Source organism: Balaenoptera acutorostrata, chromosome 9 (assembly GCF_949987535.1).
Source record: "Balaenoptera acutorostrata chromosome 9, mBalAcu1.1, whole genome shotgun sequence".
Lineage (NCBI taxonomy): Eukaryota > Metazoa > Chordata > Mammalia > Artiodactyla > Balaenopteridae > Balaenoptera > Balaenoptera acutorostrata.
The window spans coordinates 34,066,028-34,087,489 of record NC_080072.1 but is presented as its reverse complement, the minus strand read 5'-3'; the positions used below and the strand labels follow the sequence as shown (position 1 = coordinate 34,087,489).

Here is a 21,462-nt window from a genome sequence, read left to right as displayed (position 1 = left end):
ATGACAGGAAGTAGTTTGTAACTTAAGGGAAGGTGCCTACTAAAGTTTGGTTCCTACTCTCTCACAGAAACTGGAAGATAGGGATGCTATCTTTCTTGATGATTATATTTCAAAGAAATAGTTCCCAGGTCAATTGAGAAGGACATTTTGGGGTCTTAAAGATGGCTAGTGGATTATTATAACTTTAATGAAGATTTACATATATTTCAAACAGACGGAGAAAGAACTTGAGTTTTCCAAAGTAAATGCTCTGAGAGGGAAGAAAAATGTCTTTTTCTTATTTCAACAGGAAAAATTAAGCCTCTTATTTTAAATTTCCATTTGCCCTTACACTATAAAATTAAAGGTATTTTCATAAATTTTTATCAATTTGTGAAATTTAAATTAATCTATTTATGTCACAGATGTGGAAACTGAGACCTAGAGAGTTACAGTGATTTTCTTGATGTTAGTGACAAAATCTGGAACTCAAATTTTGATTTTCAAATTTCATAACTAATAAATATGCTAAAACATGCATCATGACAGTGACATTTTTCTACTCTTTATATCTTTTTTGTATCTCCCATGTCTTTAATGTGGAAAATATTGCTCTAGTAAGGATTTTCTTTTGTAAGAACAGATATCAAAAGATTCATACAATGCCTACTTAGCTGTGAGCGATGGTTGTGAGGATGGAGATATCAAAGTCATATGTCTTCTTTGGTGTGTTTATTTATAAAAATTCAGTGATTTTAAAAATTTCTTAATTAAAACCTTTAACTTGATTTTGTTATACACATGCATATACACATAATTTTATATAAAGGCAGCACAGTCTATTTTTTCCTTTTTCCTTTTTGCTTGCCTTTCATCTCCTAAATTTCCTCTATCTGCAACCCTCCTCTGCCTCTGTTAACCCATTCCATTTCAAATTTCTGACCTTAAACTATAATTTTATGTAGCCATACGCAGGCACAAATACATTCACAGGGCATTATCATGGCTAGTGTTATATACAAATATATAAATGCATCATACTCTACATTCTTTCTTTTATTACTCAAAAGTGTTTCATGAAAACCCTTCCAAGTCATCTGGCATAGCTCTAATTGTTGTATAATTGAATCTTAAAATAATGTCATGTTGTCAGAGAGAACCCAGACTGGACACTAGTTAAGAGAGAAAAACAGATTTTTTTCAGGGATTATTGCAATTGGGGAAAAATAGATCTCAGTATAGAACAGTGCTCAATCCTGAATACAGCTTCGACAAGTAGGGATTTACTTACAGCTATAGGAGTAAGTAGATGGTAAATTACTAAGAGGAAACATCAGGGGTAAGGGAGGATTCTGGCTAACCCAAGGCGACAGGATTCTTGCTGAAAGCAGGTCAAAGTTGTCAGATATCACCTGGGCAATAGCGGAGGATAAGGAACTTCATCTGATATCAAAGATGATGAGATATTGAGGGGGGTGGGTTCTAGCTAAACTGATTTAGCAAGATTCTTGCTACAACTGGCTGGTGTAGGCCTGACAAGGATGGATGCCAAACTTCCTTAGCTGAGAAGAGGGCTCAGAGAAATCTGAGTGAAGTTTGGTCAGGAGAGCATCTTTGCCAGTGTATGTAACAGTTTATTCAGGTCTCATTTTATTTCCAAATATTTATCTATGATTAATGCTGCTTTAAATTTATGCTCTTAAGGGCTGGATAAATAGATTCCCAGCTGTAGGATTAGTGGGAGAAGAGCTGAATATTTTTAGTTTCAAGTAATCTTGCCAAAAAGGCTTGTGATACTTCCATCTTTGACTATATTTGTATGAGAGACCCTCCTTTCCTAAAATGGATTTCTAGACTTCTGTATATAGGGACACAGAATGAATTCTGCCACACATCCGATGTGTGGCAGAATTCATTCTGTGTCCCTATGTACAGAAGTCACAGTGGGCTTGGGTTATTCTCTTAGTTTACATTGGCAGACCTTGAAAGAAAAAGACTCTGCAAATACACTGGTTGTCACATTGAATGTTGGGTCTGATACAAAGAAAAGGAAAAGAATGGCTTCAGATAACACAGATGCCTCTTAGCAAAATAATCTGTGGCCTTTGAGCCAAGATTCAGAGGAATTCTACAGCTCTCTTGAATTTCTTGAAGGAAAGCATTGCAAATGTTTCCCAGGATATAATTCCCTGTGGTCGCCAATTTAATATCCTGACCAAGCCAAGTAAAAGTCACTCTTATTCAGTCTTTTTGACTATGAATAAATAAGAATCTACACTTTGGAATAGCTTTGACAGCTGTTGTGGGGGGAGCATAATTTAAATATTTCTTCCTTTTGATATATTTTTGAGTTGGAAATCTGACTATATATATTCCTAAATATATCTTCCTTAGTGTTTCACAAAGCAGTAAATTTCCTATAGAAAGCATTCAAAACTCCTGAACATGGCATTCAAGGGTTTTGATAATTTGAATCTTACCAACTTTTTCAGGTTTTACCCAATAGCCCAGTAAGTACCCTATATGCAATTTAGACTATATTACTTGCTGATTTATAATTTATATGCACTCAGCACTTTCTCATTTGCATTGTCATCACTCATATTGTTCCCTCTGCTCAGAATATCTTTTCCATTTACTGCATTTAATAATCCTATGCATCATTCAAACCCCAACACAAATATCTTTTCTTCCATGAAATTTTCCATGGTTGTTTAACCTGAAGTTGATCTCTCCTAATGACTTAGTCCTATCACATTTTGCCATATGTTATCCTCATTTCCATATGTGTTCTATTTTAGCTATATATTGCAAGCCACTGGATTAGGGATGATGTATTGCTAATGTTGATAATTTTTTCGAAGATTCCTACATGTAGAAGGAACCAAGAAAATATTTACTGGGTTCATTTATTATAATGAGACTACATAATGCAATATTTTGTCATCAAATATATCTAGAATTGAAGACTACCTACATGATATACTATCTGTGTGACCTTGGAGAAATTACTCTGCGTCTCTTCTTTCTTGCTTGTAAAATGGATGTATAATGTCACTTACATTTCAGGATGATTATGAGAATTAATGGTATGTGTGAAATATCTGCCACATGTGTGACATATACTTGTGCATAATAAATATTAGATATTATTTTTTTAAGAATAAATACCATGAAACTACAGTTTTGGCCGCCATAATAAATGATTCTTTATATATAGGCAGAAATGCTGCAGACAGTTTGAATGGAGGTTTATATTTCTGCAATTATTGTTGTTGTTGTTCCTTTTTGGGGGAAAAGCAAAGTTTCTTGAGATCTCATAACACTAATCCAGAGCTTTGAATTTTATGAGGTTTAAATCTGGAGGTATTAAAAAAACTCTTGTAGGATTTTTTCATTTAAAACAAAAACTAAAAAACACTTAAAATGATGTTGAAACATTAAAAGACTACTCCATGATAAGTGTCATTGATTTCATTGTATTTGCATTTGGAATAAACATCCAGAAATATTGGTTATGGCAGGTCATCAAAGGAACGAAAAGAATAAGGAAAAGTTCCAAATGATGGGGACAAGTCACAGGATATGAGAGCTAGTTTGTAGAGGTTTTCACTGGCCCAATCCAGGACAGTTTAAACATGAAATTAAATAATAATTTTTAGAAAAAAAAGAGAAGAGATACATGGTTCCAAGCACATCTTATTCTATAAAAGCTGTTGTACAATAACTCATTAAAAAATACTAACTCTAACAATTAATTATAAAATGAAGAAATGGACAGAATAAATGACCTGCAAATTCAGAAAAGGAACTATATAGTTCTAGGAGGAGATTTCATGGAGGAAATAAGATATGGCAATTTTTTTATCTAGATTGTCAAACAAAGAGTAGGTAAATGCACCCCAGGCTGATGTAAGAATTCCGTCAAAAGCTAGAAGTGAGAATTCACTCAGCCAACCTACATTTATTAAGTACTTCACAATGTGCTAGCAAATAAAAACAATCTGGACTTAAGGAAATCATTTATTCAAAAAACTATTGCAATAAGAATGCTCTAACCATTAAATCTTCACCTTAGAGTGAAGACAGAAAAGGCTTTCTTTTACAGACAGAAGTAACACAAGGCAAATAAATGGCAAATAAATCCAAATACTGAAAACTTATATATGCAACAGTGATGGAAGAAATCACACAGAATAAGTTCTGTGATGGGCACGGTGAACTTTTATCTACAAAGAACTCCTAGCCAATCAGTATGTTCTTAACAGTATAATGGCAAAGACAGTGGACACTGGAGACTGACTGATACACTTCCTTGATATGTTCTTGGAAATTATTATTCCTATGACTCAATTCTTCAGTGGTGAAATGGAATTAATACTAGTGTTTATTAATACTAGTGCTTATCTCATAGAGTTGTTCTGAAGATTAGATGAGTGAATGAATATATGTAAGACCATCTTGCATATAATACATTGTCAATGCTTGTAATCTAACACTGTGATTTATTATGGTCACTTAAGATAATTTTAGAGATGCGTTTATTGTCACAAATATTCAGGAAAAAAAATCATGTCATGAAGTAAGGTTGTATAATTAGAAGTAGATGACGATGTGCCTTGCTGTTCATTATTTGACTTTGCTAGTAAGTCTGAAAGGAAACCTGGGGCATTAATAACTATCTTATTACTGGCTGATTACTGTTCATCAGTGAAAATCTCAAGGCCAGGGAGAAATATTGAGGTTCTTGCAGTGGAGCATTCCAATTTCCTTCAAACAAGAGGAATGTGAAGAGTGTTAGAAACCTGCATTTAAAAAATGAGAAAAGGCAAAAAATTGTAATAGAAACCTATTGCAGATGGTGTGCATTTATTAATCATGACTAAGGCCATTGGTAGACCCAGTTACTTTATAATTCTGCAGAAAGACTGTAAATTCATCAAATTTCTCAGTCATAAATATTTTATACTTTTAAAAATGAATTATCTATTGTGGGTTCAAAGACTTACATAAGTTTCTGCAGCTAACACATAATCTGTGTGAGGTCGTGTAGCATTGCATTTTACAGACAAAGAAACTAAAGACGAGAGAATTTGAGCTATTTTCCTACAAATTTAATGTTGAACTTGTCAACCCAACTGACTAAAAAACTGTTCATACAATGGATTCTCTCTCAGTGAAGGGCTGTGTTTAACTGTTGCCTAAACCAGAGACATGGCAACATTAATAACTAACTCCTTCCCACTCTTTCCCTATAACACACACACACACATACAAAATAAAAAATTTTAATTGTACATTATTGATTCAGTTTTGTATGTTTTGCTGAAATCAAGCTAAGCTTCCCTGTCTCTACTGCTTCTAAACTAATTTAGGCCACCACAGTCTTTTCCGTGGCTTACTGCAGTGGTAACTTCCTTAACAGTCTCCTTTTCTCCAGATTTTCCCATCCTCCAGTGCATTTCCCAGTTTTTAGCCAGGGAAATCTTTCCAAAACATAAAACTGACCATGTCACTCCCTGCTTAAAACCCTTCAATTGCTTCCCCCTGATTCCTTTTTTTTTTTCTTTTTTTTAATAGATAAATTCATTTGTGTCATATTTTTTTTAACTTTTTATTTTATATTGGAGTATAGCCAATTAACAATGTTGTGATAGTTTCAGGCACACAGCAAAGCAACTCAGCCATAATATACATGTATCCATTCTCCCCCAAACTCCCCTCCCATCCAGGCTGCCACATAACATTGAGCAGAGTTCCCTGTGCTATACAGTAGGCCCTTGTTGGTTATCCATTTTAAATATAGCAGTGTGTACATGTCGATTCCAAACTCCCTAACTATCCCTTCCCCCCACCCTTCCCCCCCTGGTAACCATGAGTTCGTTCTCTAAGTCTGTGAGTCTGTTTCTGTTTTGTAAATAAGTTCGTTTGTATCATTTCTTTTTAGATTCTGTATATAAGGGATATCATACGATACCCCTCTTTCTCTGTCTGACTTACTTCACTCAGTATGACAATCTCTAGGTCCGTCCAAGTGGCTGCAAATGGCATTATGTCATTCTTTTTAATGGCTGAGTAATGTTCCATTGTATATATGTACCACATCTTCTTTATCCAGTCCCCTGTTGATGGACATTTAGGTTGCTTCCATGTCTTCCCCTTGTTTTCCAAACAATGCCCACATTCCTAACCATCATTTAAGAGTTTTGCATACTTTTGCTCATGCTCTCCACATCCCCATTTCAGCAGCAAATCTCTCTACCCCCATTTTCTACTCCAAACCTTCTGACATTTATGCACTTATTTTTTAATTCAGTAAGCTCATTTTCATTAGTATTAACACATGCTCTCCCCCTTTCATATAGCTAAATTCTATTTATCTTTCAAAATGCGTATATTTTATATTACTTTTACCAGGAATTCTTCCCTGGATTCGTGATTCTAATCTCTAATCACCTGTGTGTACCAATTAATCATTTTTAACCTTTCCCTATCAGGTATAGTTCTACGCTGCACTGACAACTGTTTCCTTGTCTACATTCTTCCCCCACACGTGCACACTTGCTATAATATATATAAATACACACACACACAAATATACACACTACTTGTTCATTCATTCCTTAAGTAGGATCTTAGGGTAGTAACTTAATTTTTCTGAGCCCAGTCTTTAATATAGGCAAAATTAGAATTACAATACCTGTCTTATTATCTTGCAAAGTCCATATGAGAAAAATGGAAAAAAAATGTACATATATATATATGATCATGAGATAAGTCTTTCCTTCATTGTAATAGATAACAAGTCTGTTCAAATTTCACTGTAATTACTATAGTTATTGACTGATTTTGAGAGGTATTTTCTTTAATAGCAATAGAGATTTTGAAAGGGGTGCCTTTTCAGTGCACTTCATGCCCTACAAACCAAGGGCGAAGCAAAGCCCCTCCATTCTGCTCTGGTTCCACCCCCAAGTTTGTCCCCCCAGTGTCAGAACCTGTCTACATCTCTGATCTACATTGGTTCAAATCAAATCTCTTGCTGTAAAACTTCAAGGACCTTAGAAAAAAGTGTGTAATGTCATGGAAAATATCTGTTTTCCAAGAGGTATCTGATAAACTATGTTATACATGCAAAAGATGTGCAGTGTTGTTCTGGAAACTCTGTAGCCTGGATAGTCCTCAATGCAAAATGAAACATTTCTTTAAAAAACTGGTATTTCAATTTTCCCTTTTTAGATGAACTAATAAAAACAAAACATCCTAGTAATTAAGGTTTCAGTTTATCTAGATTTTGCTTAAAATGCAAGGGTCTGTGATTATGGCCAAAATGGCTAGAGCCAAGTGAAGGCATTTGGAGGGGCCCTCATGCCTTTTCTTTCTGTGTTAGACAGGACTATGAAGAGCTAGAAAAGCAGCTGAAGCAAGTCTTTAAGGAGCGAAGCACCATCCTCCGTCAGCTGACAAAAACATCAAGAGAACTTGATGGAATTAAAGTCAACCTTCAGGTGAGATGAAAACTAATTTTCTCAGCAGCAAAGGGTAAGGAGTCACCTGGTTTGTCTCAGTGGGTTAACATGCAAAGACTCCTGCATTTTTTACCAGTTTTGAATATATTTCTGGGCTTGAACATGGGAGTTATTATTTATTATTATATGAGCTTTGAAAAGAAATGTCATTTGAAATGCAGTCTGGGAATCTGTGGTTTGCAAATTCAGGAATGAGAAAACTGTGTGCTTGGCAAAGCCATCAATTTCTCACAGTTTCTAAGATCAGTTTGACCCCTGTGTTTCTTATATTACAAAATGATGAAAAGCAGTTATGGCTAAGAGTTATAAATGAATATAGAAATGATCTCTTGAAGAGAACTTTGAATTCCACAAAGGATAGTTCTGAAAATTCTTTAATAAACCTCATTACTAAAATGGGTAAATGCCTTACAAAGGAAAGTGTCATCTGTGAAAATGTATTAGCACTCAGTGAAATCTAAATCAAAAACCAAAGATAAGATCTATATCTGATAAGAAAAGTTTCTGAAATATCTGAGAATATATTTTAATATTTTCCTTTAACATTGTATTTATTGAATACATACTGTATACTAAAAGCTTTGCATGTATTATAGGATTTAATTCTCATAATGTATCAGTGAGGGTAGGCACTATAAATGTGATTTTTCTTGTTACACATGAGGAATCATGCTTGAATGTCACAAAGGAAACCAGAGTTTAAATGCAGGCAGTCTGACTCCAGAGCCAGTCTGTTAGTTATGGCACTGAACCAAGTTTCTGAACCTTGTGTAATCACCATTGTTCTTAGCTTTTTCGTCCCATGATGATGGTTATGGTGTCAGTAACCACTACAGTTTATTGAATGTGGTCTCTTGTGTTTGGTCCTCTTTCTCCAATTTTTAAGTAATTTTCACATGATAATTATGCTATGATTATTATTAGCCTCATTTTACAGGTGAAGAAAACAGAGTTAGAAAAGGGCTCGGAATCTAAGAGCACAGAGAAAGTTAGGAGGTGGATCTGGTATTTTGAACCCAACACCCAAGCTCTTGTTCCAGAAGTTGTATTGCATCTTGAGAACATGAGAATAGCAGAGAAATTACTCACACTCCAGTAGGATACAGTGACAGGTAGCAAGATGGTAACAGTGCAGGAATAACAGTTCTATGGTAGAAGTTTGCACAGAGCATTAGGGACGCACTGACTAGGATGAAAATGGGTGCATATTGATTTCCATATAGGAAGTTGAGGCCAGAACGTCTCCTTTTCATTAAGTAGAAATTCACAAGTTTTATGAGACTTCAAAGAATATTTAAGACACCTGCACCTTCTTAGAGGCATGAAACACCTGGCACGTTGAGAATTTTTCAAGCTTATGGTGAAATAAATGCCCACGAGTGGTCAGTACTTCCAGCCAGGACACTCAGTATCTCTATACTAGCAGCCTAAGTTAAGTCAACCTAAGTGTCCATCGACAGATGAATGGATAAAGAAGATGTGGCACATATATACAATGGAATATTACTCAGCCATAACAAGAAACGAAATTGAGTTATTTGTAGTGAAATGGATGGCCCTAGAGACTGTCATACAGAGTGAAGTAAGTCAGAAAGAGAAAAACAAATACCGTAAATACCGTATGCTAACACATATATATGGAATCTAAAAAAAAAAGACATCGAATTACAGTCTAGGAAATTACTTGAAATAAATGTACAGTTTTGTGGAGTTCTTTGTGAAAGGGTAATACATCTATCACTAAAAGTAATTACAATCTTTTAAAATGCCTTTTATTTATTTTGTGACAGCCATTGTGCAAGGTGTTTTCTTTTTTAATTTTTATCTTATTAAATCCCCTCAACAAGCTTTTCACAAAATAAGATAATATTTTACTCATTGTACAGTGAGGAAACAAAATTCAAAGAGGCCACAGGAATCTCCCAAAGTCATACATCTAATAAATGTTGATTCCAGGTTTCAAACTCATAGTAAGTAAATAAATATATTGCCCATTGTACACATTTTTTTCATATTTTTTTCCAGTGGGGCTTCATAAAGACATGAGCTTTGAAAGCCTTGTTCATCTCTGTAACCATAGCACCTGGATGGCATCACAATATAGATCCATAAATAAACATTGTATTAATTAAGTAGTAGGTATATTAATCTTTGGTATCCTTAAAGTCATCAAAATTATTTTCCAAGACGTATACCCCACTTCTCTGGACATTGCTGGGGAAATAATAATCAAATACTCATGAGTTCTTCTAATTGGATACATTTTTCAGACCCTCATCTGCATACCTACCCTTTTCACATTTTCATTTCTTCATTTCATGTTTTGTTTTGTTTTTAAGTTCTTGAGGATAGTGCCATGCCCTTTTAATCTTGGTTTCCTTCAGAATGCCTGGAGTGTAGCAGATGGTAAAATGAATAAGCATATTTTTATTAAACTTTTCACCAAGTGCTTTCACACATCTGTTATCCCCTTTGAGTTTTCCAGTAACTGTCTAATGTAGGCTCTTCAAAATTCTCATCCCTGTTTATCAGATAAGCAAGTCAAAGGGCAGATTTTGTGACCTGTCCCAGGTCATATGGCCATGATGCACTTTGAACTGTAAATCCCATGATTGGTGATTTTCTCCCCAACCTGCTATTTTTGTGTTTTATGTCAAGCTACTCTTTTCAAATAAACAGAACACCTTTTATTGGCTGCTTCCTAACAATGATATCAATCAGTCATTTTAGGGAAAAGGGTTCTCTTGTGATGTTCACCCCACCACATCCATATCAGAATGCTTAACTTACTACATGAAAATTATTTCTAGCATTAGGCTGAAAAATTGGTGAAGGCAGACACTATGGCTTTGTGGTTAAATAAATATTAATTAAGCAACATGTTTGCCTTCTTGTTATTGTCAGTTCCTTACCTGTCATAGCTGCTCTTTTTACAAACAATATTATTGCCTCTGTTTCAACTTTTAATATCAAAAAGGATAGGTTACCCTGTTAAATACTTTACTAAGTATAAATAAGAAAGTTTTCAGGGAAGGATTAATGGGTCAGATTCTCTAATGAGAAAAGCTCAGTGAGCTTTTCCCTTTTAATTCACAGTCTGTCAATGCTGAATTTGCCAGAGTAAATAAACAGTAATGACTGAGGTGGTATTTTTTTTTCTTTAATACACTATCTATACAGAACAGTTACAATTTTAAATGGCCCTAGTTTTTCTATGCATTCTAATGCATTACTCATAAATAATAGACAAGACCAAACAGGTGCATGCCATTTGGCTGCTTTCATCCTGAGGTATTATTACTTAGCTTATTTAGGGAGGCCTTTTATGTCCCCTTGTGTTTGTAGAAACTATGCCAGAACCAGCTTAACATGCTTGCAGAGAACATAGTAAAACTTCAAATGAAGAGCAGAAGATATGTTTTATATTCACTTATAAAGAGACCTAGGTATTTGGAGAGTACTTTCTCCTCCACTGAACCTCTAAAGGCTGAATCTCAGTTCATTCCCTCTCACTCACTGTGTAGCACTTGCACCACTTGGTGTCATAAATTGTGCATCCTGAGCGCCATGGGGACCATCATGGCCTCGTTTGCACATTCTTATTTCAGGGCCTAAGTGCAGCCACACCTTGTGCCATAAACACAAAAGTAAAGTAAGCTTCAATTTATCGCCTGAATAAGACTTCCTTTCCCCACTTTTCTTATCAGAATTTGAAAAATGATGAGAAATCTACCAAAACTGATGTTCAGAAGCTTCTGGAAATAGGTCAGAAACAAAGGTAAGGCTGTGTTTTCCTTTTATTTTCTTAGTTCTTTTTCTCCATAGCCAAACTCCATTCAGAGACTTCACAAGAATAAGTTTATTCTAAATGCATTCATTTCTTTATACTCTTACCTACACTTTAATGTATAAGAATCTTGTTCAAATGCAGATCGTTATAACATAAGTGTAGGATGGCGCTTGAGATTCTGCATTTCTAACACGTTCCCTGGTGATGGGTGATCCCGATACTGGTGCTGCTTGTCTGCAGATCTCCATTCAACTTTTAAGGATCTGGAGTACTTTCCTTTATTGTCCCACTAAGATGGGCCCACATAAGTCTGCCCATCAATAGGTCCAATAACCATGACATCAGTGGGCCGTTTCTTGGTTTTGTTTTTTTTTTTTTTCTTTTTCAGATTCTGTGATCTGAAGTTTATAACTTGTAGAGGATTTTGGCCATTTTTAATAGTATCAAAACTTGATCGTGGCGATAGTGGTGGGGGGTGGTAAGAAATGGGGTAAACAATGCAGTATAATTGGAACAGTTTTATTATTGTTGCCATGTTTATTTTGGAAGGAAGTGAACTATGAGCTAGATTTCTATGCAGTATTAAAAAAACTATATGACTTGAAATTGCTTCTCAAGAAAAAAAAAAAGCCAAGGTATTTTAAGGTAGAAACAAGCCAGCATTTGTTATTTGTTATGCATTTACTAGAGGCTCTACTAGATGCATTATATATTTTTTTCTTGTTTCAACACCACAAGTATAGATTAAATATTATTGTCCCCATTCAGTAAATGGGAAATTGTTGCTCAAAATGCTTAAGTGAATTGATGAGAGTTGTGTTAATTGGAATTTGCTCTGCTGTGTCTTACCCATAGCCATACCCTTTCAAGATAGTTTACTGATCCAAAGCAAAAAGCTGTTTAAAAAGTTGACAGATGCTACACTATGTAGTCCCTTCTCACCATCTTCTGTCTTCTCCACTGTCCTTACCTCTTGACCCAGAAACCTCATGGCATTGAAGCGATGACATGTTAAAAATCAAATCAAGCATCTTATATTGACTCTTGTTATTATTTAAATGGAATCATTATTTATTGAACATGAAATTCTCTCCAAAGTCCAATATTAAAAAGATGTCATATAAAATATGGGTCTGAGCATGTTTCCAAAATTACATGATTTTAAATTATTTTACTGGTTTGAAATAATCCACTTTTTAAAACACCTGTGCTCAATATCACACAAGTATTTGTGATTCACTGAGTTAGTGGAGAATTATAAACAACATTTTCAATAGAAATAGCTAGTCAAAATGCTGCCAAGCCTAAGCTCGTACCTATCCCTGCACAACAGGCCAATAATCGAGAGATGAGTTCTTGAGGCAAGAAATAGTGACTTTATTCAGAAAGCCATAAAAACCGAGAAGATCGTGGGCTTGTGCCTCAAAGAACCATCTTGCCTGAGTTAGAATTCAGGCTCCTTTTATACTAAAACGGCAACCTCCGGAGGGGATGTGTTAATTTCTTCTTCCCTGCAGTCATTCACAGGTAGACCTGGTCAGGATGTTTCCTGTGAGCTAAACAAAGGTATTTTAGCTTAATGCTCATTACCTGGGATGCAGGGTTCCCAGAGATGGACCATTATGTATAATTTAAGCTTATAGGCAACGTCCCTTTAGTGATCAACTTGTAATAGAATACAAAAGGTTCTTCCCTATTACAAAAACAGACCAAGAGTCATTGAAAATTATCACTTTTTGTAGAGTCTTCCATGTTGGGAAAAGATAATAAACAAAAACATAAAAATAGAAATGACTTCTGCATAACGCGTGTGCAGTACCAGTGAGAGGGTTGCAGAGACTGAAGAAGACAGACTGAGGCAGGAAAGATCAGAAGATAAAGCTGTTGTGCATAGACTGGGACCACGCTTACAGGTTAGCTCAGAGTGGACTTCTGCATAAGCAACAGAAAACCCATTCATGTAGCTCTGTAAAAGAATGATATAATTAAAGAATTATATTAGGGGAATTATTCTGACAACATTGTTCAAGGCAGGAAGAAAGAGACATAGACCAGGCTGAGGAAAGGTCCCCTAGAGAAGAGACAGAGAGATCTCATCAGTGAGGACCATGGAGTGAAAGAGCAACGAGATCAGCCTTTCTTTATTGCAGGAGAGACACAGATGAAGAGACAGGCTTATGCATGATGTGAATAAGGAAAAACCTATTCCTTTAGCTTACTGATATTTTCTTAAATTATCTATGGTTGTTTCTACATGACACACAAAATATCCAGGCAAATGAGGAAAAACATGGTTAGAGTTATTAAGAATTTCAGGCCATCATCTATACATTTGGCATGGTACACAGATAGCCAGATGATGGACCAAGTTTTTCAATGAATGTGTTAAATGGAGCATATATTTTGGTATTGTGATTTCAAAGTTTTATCCAAAATTAGTTAAAATGCATAACTTGTATAATGTACACAAAGTCAGCATGGAAAATTCAATAAATCCTAACAATAGGTGATTTCTCAAAAGTATAATACATTTGATATATTAGTTTTTGCTGTTTAGTTAGAAAGAGTTATAAAAATCATGGCTATCTGAATGTGAAGGAGGCTATGTATCTCATTTCCAAAATACAAGAGATTAATAAACAGTAAAAGAGAAAAAAATTATCTCAGACTATAAAAAGTATTAACTGATGGCAAATTTAGAAGTATTATCAGAGCCTGAAAGACTAAAATGTATTGCAGATGCCATTTGGCTATACACCCAGTTCTCAGTAACTCCATGTCCTTGGGGATCCTTGCCACCTGGCCCTTACCTGGCGAAGTGGTCCCTAGAAGTCATGCTGCTTTTATGTGTCTCTGACATCACTGGCTACAGTTAATTACCTCATAGGTGTCTACCAAAACAAAACTGAATCAGTTAGAATTTCCTTCTTGGAATTGTAACCAACAGGCAACTAATAAAGTCCCTTTGTGTAGCTGTACTAGATTGTAAGGAAGTAAACGCAGAGGATATGGCATGGTCGTAAACAACCAGGTAGTGAGAGCAGCATGTCTTTCTGCCAGAGAGGTACAGAGAAAGGAATGTGTATATGTGTGTTTGTGTGTGTAGTGTATGTGTGTGTGTGTGCACATGCACGCATACTCTTACATGAGAAGGAGAAAGTTGCATTGACTCTTGATTGTTACATTTCAGAAATATTTAGACAGCTTAGGTAATATTCATAGAAGAGTCCTCCGGTTGATGGAAAGACTTTTAAGCCATACTATGTGAGGAGTGAGAGTATGTAACCAAAATATAGAGACCCTGGGAGATAGGAGAGTACCCTGAAGTTTCTGAAAAGCTGTCTTGAAAATAAAAAGGAGTAAAACATTTTACTCTCTACGGTGGATGGTGGGTGGAGATTTTGAGAAGGCAGTTTTGGACTCTGTGTACTAATGGATTTTAGTATATCGAGTTCTCTGTAAAGGAAAAGAATGCCTGAGATAGTGGCAAGGTTTCTGTCTGTGATGTTATGACAATACAATCTGGTAACCACATGAAAAGAATACCTTCCTGTAGGGTGAGGTATATTTATATTTATAATTGGGGATGGAAGATGTGTGAAACAGCTGCCTTTTAAAATCCCGTGTAACCATGAAATTCTATGCTAAAATGTACTCAACATCTGAGAAAACCTATCACAGTGTCGCTGGAGCCAACAGTTCTTTAGAATTCAAGCTTCAGTTCAGTGCCAAATAGGGCCCAAGAGTAGCTCTACATATTTTGTGCAAATCCCATTTGGTGGAGGGGGGTGGTCGGAGTAGAACTGAGCAAGTTGTGGGACAGGAGTTTGGGGCCACCTAAAGCATGGGAGCAGTGAGAATGTGCAGAAATAAGTCTGAAAAAGGAGATGGAGAGATTCAGAAGTTTCAAAAGTCCTGCTTTGCCATTCTGTCTGATAGCTTTCCTCGCCATGAAAATGAGAAGAATTCTCTACCTTCTCCAGCTTTTAACAGCTTTTGCAACTTATTTTTTTCTTATTCCCTATTGCCTATAGATGTCAGTATGTGGGCATTTTTGAATATATATATATATACATATATAAACACTTATTTTAATTTTTATAAAATATATGAATTTTATCATTTAATTTTAAAAAATATGTATCACTTTAAAATAAAGATGAGAATTTTAAAATCCAGAAATAACGAATAAGTATTACAAGATTTTATTATAACTTTTTTCTAGTTGGAAATATAATAGTCCTATTGCATTTTTATTCAGTACTTGTTGAAGATTTGAGTGTTAGGAATAGAATGTAGATCCTTCCTTCTTTCTTTCTCTCTGTCTCCCTCAATAGGGGTAGTATAATGACTCTCTAGAATTTGAGCACATAGGCTGCAGAACACAATTACACCACCTCTTTATGTATCAGTTTTCCATTTTATGGAGTGCCTGGTATACTGTAAGCCTGCAATATATGTAAATATTACTATTATTTTGTATTATATTATGCCACACATGCTCTTTGTGGAAAATATCAGGAGAAGTAATGGAAGTCTACATGTGAAACAATTCTGATAAATAAAACCTGTTTGAGGCCATAATGGAAGCTGAGAATTAAAATCCACTTTAATCAAAAGCATGTTAAAGCTTTACCCAAACAAGCATAAATCATCTAAAAACCAAAGTGACTGTAATTATTGTATAACTTGTTCCTGTTATACGTTGCCTTGATAAACAAGATCCAGATTGATTCCAGCGATCGTATAGACTCTCATGGATATTCCTAAAATTGAAACTGGGACCTAATAGTTTCTAGAGTAAGAAATCTGGAGACATCATTAAGTCCTTCTGGATGAAAGAGCAGCTTGTGGTTGTGCAGGATGTGGTGGTCAAAGCATGAACACAGAGACCTCAAGTGGTGCCAGTGGTTGTGATAATGGTCTCGTGTATTAAGTGATTATTTTCCAGGCATTTGCTAAGCATTTTGCCTATATTACATCTTCTAAACCTCACTATAAACCTATGAGGTAGTTCTATTATTGTGCCCATTTATAGGTGAAAAAAAAAAATGAGTCTAAGAACGTGCTTTCCTATCCCATAGTCTCTTTATTGTGGTTACACACCAAGAAAATATTTTTGTTCCAGAAGTTGTCTTTTGGCTCTAGTCTGGGAATTTTAGTTTGTGTGCTGCTAAGACTAGAGAAGGTTTCTGTTTGGTTGTTGCTGTTGCTTTGAAGGAGTTTATTCCTCTAGCCGTTCTTAACACACACCTACACACACACTCACTCATACACTGTTATCGGCTATCTGAACTTTTTGAAGTGATAGCTTAGGTGATAAAATGAAGGCACAGAAATATAATAAAATTTGTCATAATTGAGAAAATCCTAAACCCTTGAGGGGAATTCATATTTATGAAAATATTTATATTTTTAATGTGAGACAGGGTCCATATGTCCTACTGAACTTAAGACACAATATGTATATATGTGCAGACATGTATTTTTTATTATCCCCAATAAATGAGGCACCTTTCGCATTAAAAATAAGTCTTTTTTCTCTTTGTTTTTACAAAAAGTCTCAGACCTTATACAGGATGTCTAAAACACAATGCTTTAGAATTAGTTAATATAGAGCATCCAAGGGAATGATAATTTTATCCCATCAGCAAGTCTATGGTAACTTTTTTTTCTAAACAGCATGTTCACACCCTGGCATGCTGTCACTAAAATTAGCTTTCTAACTCTAATTATTATATCGATTTGATTTAACACATTATGCAGCTCACAGATGATTCGCACAGTAGCATTCTTATAAGACACAATAGCAAGGCAATTTCCCTTAAATACAGCTTGCTTTTAGTGCTTGCATGGGAGAGAAGACTCTTTATTACCAGAGTCCTGAGATACATCTTGTACGTTTAACCGTGGCTCTGTATATTCTAGTTATGTTTCCTAAATGTATATATACAGCAAAACCTCTTTTCATCATGTAAATAGGAAATAAGAGATTTATATCATGTCTCTCTTTTGCTCTCTATTTTCTACTAAACAAGAGAACAAATGAAGTCTCTCCAGGAGGCCCTGGAAAATCAGCTTAAAGAGACAACTGAGAAAGCAGAAAAACAGCAGGCTACTGTAAGTGTTTCTTTTCTGTGTCCTTTGCTTTGGGGCTGGAAAATTGTTAACTTTTTTCCCTAAAATCATTATGGAACAAATACACCTGTGACAAATATAAATGAAAGTACAATGAAAAAAACGCAATCAACAAGATTACAAAAATACTTAGCAGCAATCATTCCAGAAAAATATTTTCGTTGTATTTGATTCTTAGGGGTCTTCTGATTCCCAACCCTTATTTATGGATGAAAAAAACTCAGGGCGAGAGTGTTGGTGTCGGGCCCCCTATCAGTGGCTCTTGAATTTTGGGGTGTGACCTTGAACTAAGTTAAGCTATACAGATCCCTAAGCCATACCCAACATCCACTGAATAGACATCTCCCAAGGGTGGAGTCACACCATCTGCCTACTTAATCAACTACACAGGTGATTCTGAGACACCCCAAAGTTTAAGAATCAAACTTCTCTCCAGATTTTCTCTCTCAAAATGATGTTCTATTGACCCTCACATTTCAATTCTTATAACTAATATTCACCATGGGCAGGAGAGATGGTGCTCTGGATAGCAGTGCTAAAAACTAGATTTCTACCTCATTCCCCACATGCACTTATGTACCATTTATGGAGATTGAACCTTTGATCTTGTTCGAGGACCTGAATCTATTTCAAAATATAGTATATTAACAGAAAATTTGAGGTATAGTAAGACCAATAGATCAGGAAACAACTACCTTTGGAAAGATAGTTTATTTCTCACAGTTCCCAAGAGGGGGGCATGCCACATGACCGGGGACCACGCAGGGAAGCACCAGGTCAGGCACAAGGCAAAGGAAGGTGGGGAAACTGTGGACAAGAGCCTTTACTGTGGTTTCTGTGGGAAGGAATGGGCTAGGCAGGGTAAGCAGGCCTAGGATTGGCCCATTTGAATGACTTCAGCAGGCTCTGGGGCACAGGGACTATTTGTCTCGTACCCGGCCCTGGGGTGATTAAGGCAGGTGGATAGTCGCCTGAAGTGTGAGAACCCAGTACAAGGGGTGGCTGGAGTTCTAGGCTCTGTATTGGTTAGTGTGTATTTGAAAAGCATACCACCAGGAAGAGTGGGTGGGGAAGGAGCAGCGATGAGGAAGGCAGGAGGTCAAGATAGGATGACTCAAGCATATTATTGGGTTTTCCATAACAAGGCTAGTCTGCGTATATGTGTAAGGTAGATGTTAAAGCATCAAGTTTACGGAAGCTAGAAACAGGACTAATACAAGGTCTCCATCCAGGTTGATTACCTGGGATCCCAGCCCCTTTAAGAATTGTCATCCTGCCTTTCTTTTGCAAGTCTTCCTTGAATAATCTGGATTAGGGTATAAAGTTTTGCTTCTGAAACTTAGCCCTGTCTGTCATCTGGGGTATCTGCTTCTTAGAGACAGTCTTTGTTATAATGGCTGTTGATTCTCCTGGGTGCAGGATTATTTCTTGTTAATAAATTCACTGTTATCTGTCCAGCCTACCTGTAAGGATTAGCATCTTTGTTCTTCTCTGTTATGCCATGGCAACACTCACTGCTAACCTACAAGGTGTCCTAGTGTCTGGCTCTTTGGACAGCGGGTGTTACATAAAAGAACAGACATATTTTTAGCACTATCATGTTGATTCCTCCCCTCAAAATCTGACCCAGCATAAGGAGCAACCCTAATTGCAATCCCATTTCTTTCTTGACCTATCACATTTAATCTCAACTTCTTCATAGCCCAGTCACAAATAATGACAGTTAGAACAGAATAGAAATATTCACACATACTGTTTTCTCAGATTCTCACAATAAAACTACACACTACTGTTGTTGTTGTTGTTGTTGTTGTTGTTTCTGAAAATGAATACATCTTGCTTGTATTTACACAGCTAGCATTTGGAGAAGCCAAGGCATGAACCTGTGTTTATTCCAATATGTTATGCACACTGTGTCTAACATCCCAAAAGAAGAAAGTTCTAACATTTGAAAGAGCTCAACAAAAGTTAGAAGAGTCAAGTATGGCAAAAGTGGGGACAAAGGATGCATAGTTGGGAAGAAGGAGGAGACAGGACTGGCCGAGTCAGCTTTATCCTCACCTCAGAATCCTTGTAGTGCTTTTCTTAAAGTTCAGCATTGAATCTTGAGGGAGGATTTTCCTCTCCCACCCCAAAATACTCTACTAAACCAGAAACACCCTATATGTATTCATAACCTAACATGTGCTACAGAATAAGAATATTCTGGGTTTAAATTCCTAGTGGACCATCTACTCTCGGTAAATTTGAGTAAGCTCTTTAACTTCTGCAAGTTTCCTTATTTGAAGAATTTGGGGAATAATTAAAAGTAAAATAACATACATAATTTCCCTAAAATTATATCTGGCATATAGTAGATAGTAGAATCTAAACTAAATTTGATCTACTCAATAGAAAGAAAAAAATAAAATAATAAAATAAATTATCCAATTGAAAGAAAAATGTAGGCAAAAGAATTACTGTTGGCAAAAGTTTCAATGTATTAGAAATAACAATAATTTAAATGGGTTAATTTTAATAATAATTTTTAAAAGACACAGAATAACTACAATTAAGAAATTAGGACAATATATGCAAATGTGCTAATTTTAACAACTGAGAAGACCACATACTTAAAATAAGCAATATAGGAAAATACATGCAAAACAACATAAAAGAAGTAAATGATTGACAGCAATATTAATGCTGACAAATAGAATTTAAAGCACAAATATAATGTAAGAGAAAGCATTATATGCTAGCAAAGAAAAATAAATAAATAAAATGAGGTGGTTATAGTTATAACCATCATAAACATAAATGTACTTAACAAATCAGCTTCCATATCTATCAATCTATAAGTGAAGGGAGAAATAGGCAAATACAAAAATCTTAAAAATACAACTGGTAGTAATAAATATTAGATATATAGAGAAATCTCTAAAAAAGTGACTATATTCTTTTTAAGCACATGCAGAACATCTATAGAAATTTTATAGAAATGTAATATGTATAATACAAAGTTATATACGTTCAAAAATATGGCTAGCATATACACTATGTTATTCAATCCTTTTGTTGTAAAATTTAAAATAAATTTTTATAAATGGTTAAACAATTCTTTATGTTTGGAAAATATATAACACATTTTCTAATAACCCTTCGGTTAATAAGAAATAATAAAAGAAATAAAGAAATACTTAATAATAGTGAAGATACTACATGCCAATATAATAATTGACAGCTTTAAATGCATTTTTCCAGAAAAATAAAACATTAGCAACATAAATTCAAGAAGTTATTTAAAAAGCAAAACATCAGTTCAATAAAGAGAGTATTATAAAGACTAGTGAAGACAATAATAAAATAGAAAACAAAATAAGGTAAATTTAAGTTCTTTGAAAAGACTATGATAAAAGACTTTAAGATATGAGAAAGATTAAGAATAGAAAGACTCAAATTTTAAAATGTTGAATTAAAAAAAGAGCTAAGAGTCATAAATGTAATAGGAATTCAAACAAATAAGGTATTATGAGCAACAGTTCCCTGATACATTTAAAAATGTACATGTAAATTTCTAGATAAATAAATATAAAATGCTAAAATTTCTGCAAGAAGAAATTCAGCACTTGAATAGCTGAACACAGTTGGAATTTTATTATGCTAAAAGACCCCCTTTCCCAAGTATTTCAAAGCCAGAAGGTTTTCATGGTGACTTCTACTAATTTTTAAATATCAGTTAACTTCAAATATAGGCAAATATTTTCTGGAAAATAGAAAAAATTTGAAAACTTTCATCTCATTTTACAAACTTCATCAGTTATGATTCCAAAATCAATTAATGGCTATATGTGTAAACTAATAGCTATTTTTCTACTAATGAATGTACATGTAAAAGGTCTACAAGAACAAATTCAAGACTATATTAACAAAATATATCATCATGATCAATAAATGCAAATACCTGCAGAAATAAATAATACTTATCTTTTGGAGGGAATGTGTTTATGTTTTGAATTGAATGACTGATATTTTCTAAGTCAAAGTCCA

The 21,462-nt window shown here is 35.0% G+C and overlaps 1 protein-coding gene across 2 annotated transcripts in view; it reads left to right on the top strand.

Moving 5' to 3' along the window:
- LUZP2 (leucine zipper protein 2) overlaps positions 1–21,462 on the top strand; it is a 414,349-nt gene that overhangs the window by 167,109 nt on the left and 225,778 nt on the right. The window contains exons 2-4 of one of the 2 annotated variants that reach the window (XM_028164749.2): positions 7,367–7,484; positions 11,213–11,283; positions 17,334–17,415. In XM_028164749.2, coding sequence (XP_028020550.1) covers positions 7,367–7,484; positions 11,213–11,283; positions 17,334–17,415 — 271 coding nt within the window. The remainder of the gene's footprint in view (positions 1–7,366; positions 7,485–11,212; positions 11,284–17,333; positions 17,416–21,462) is intronic. The other variant, XM_007174800.3, reaches the window with a different exon arrangement.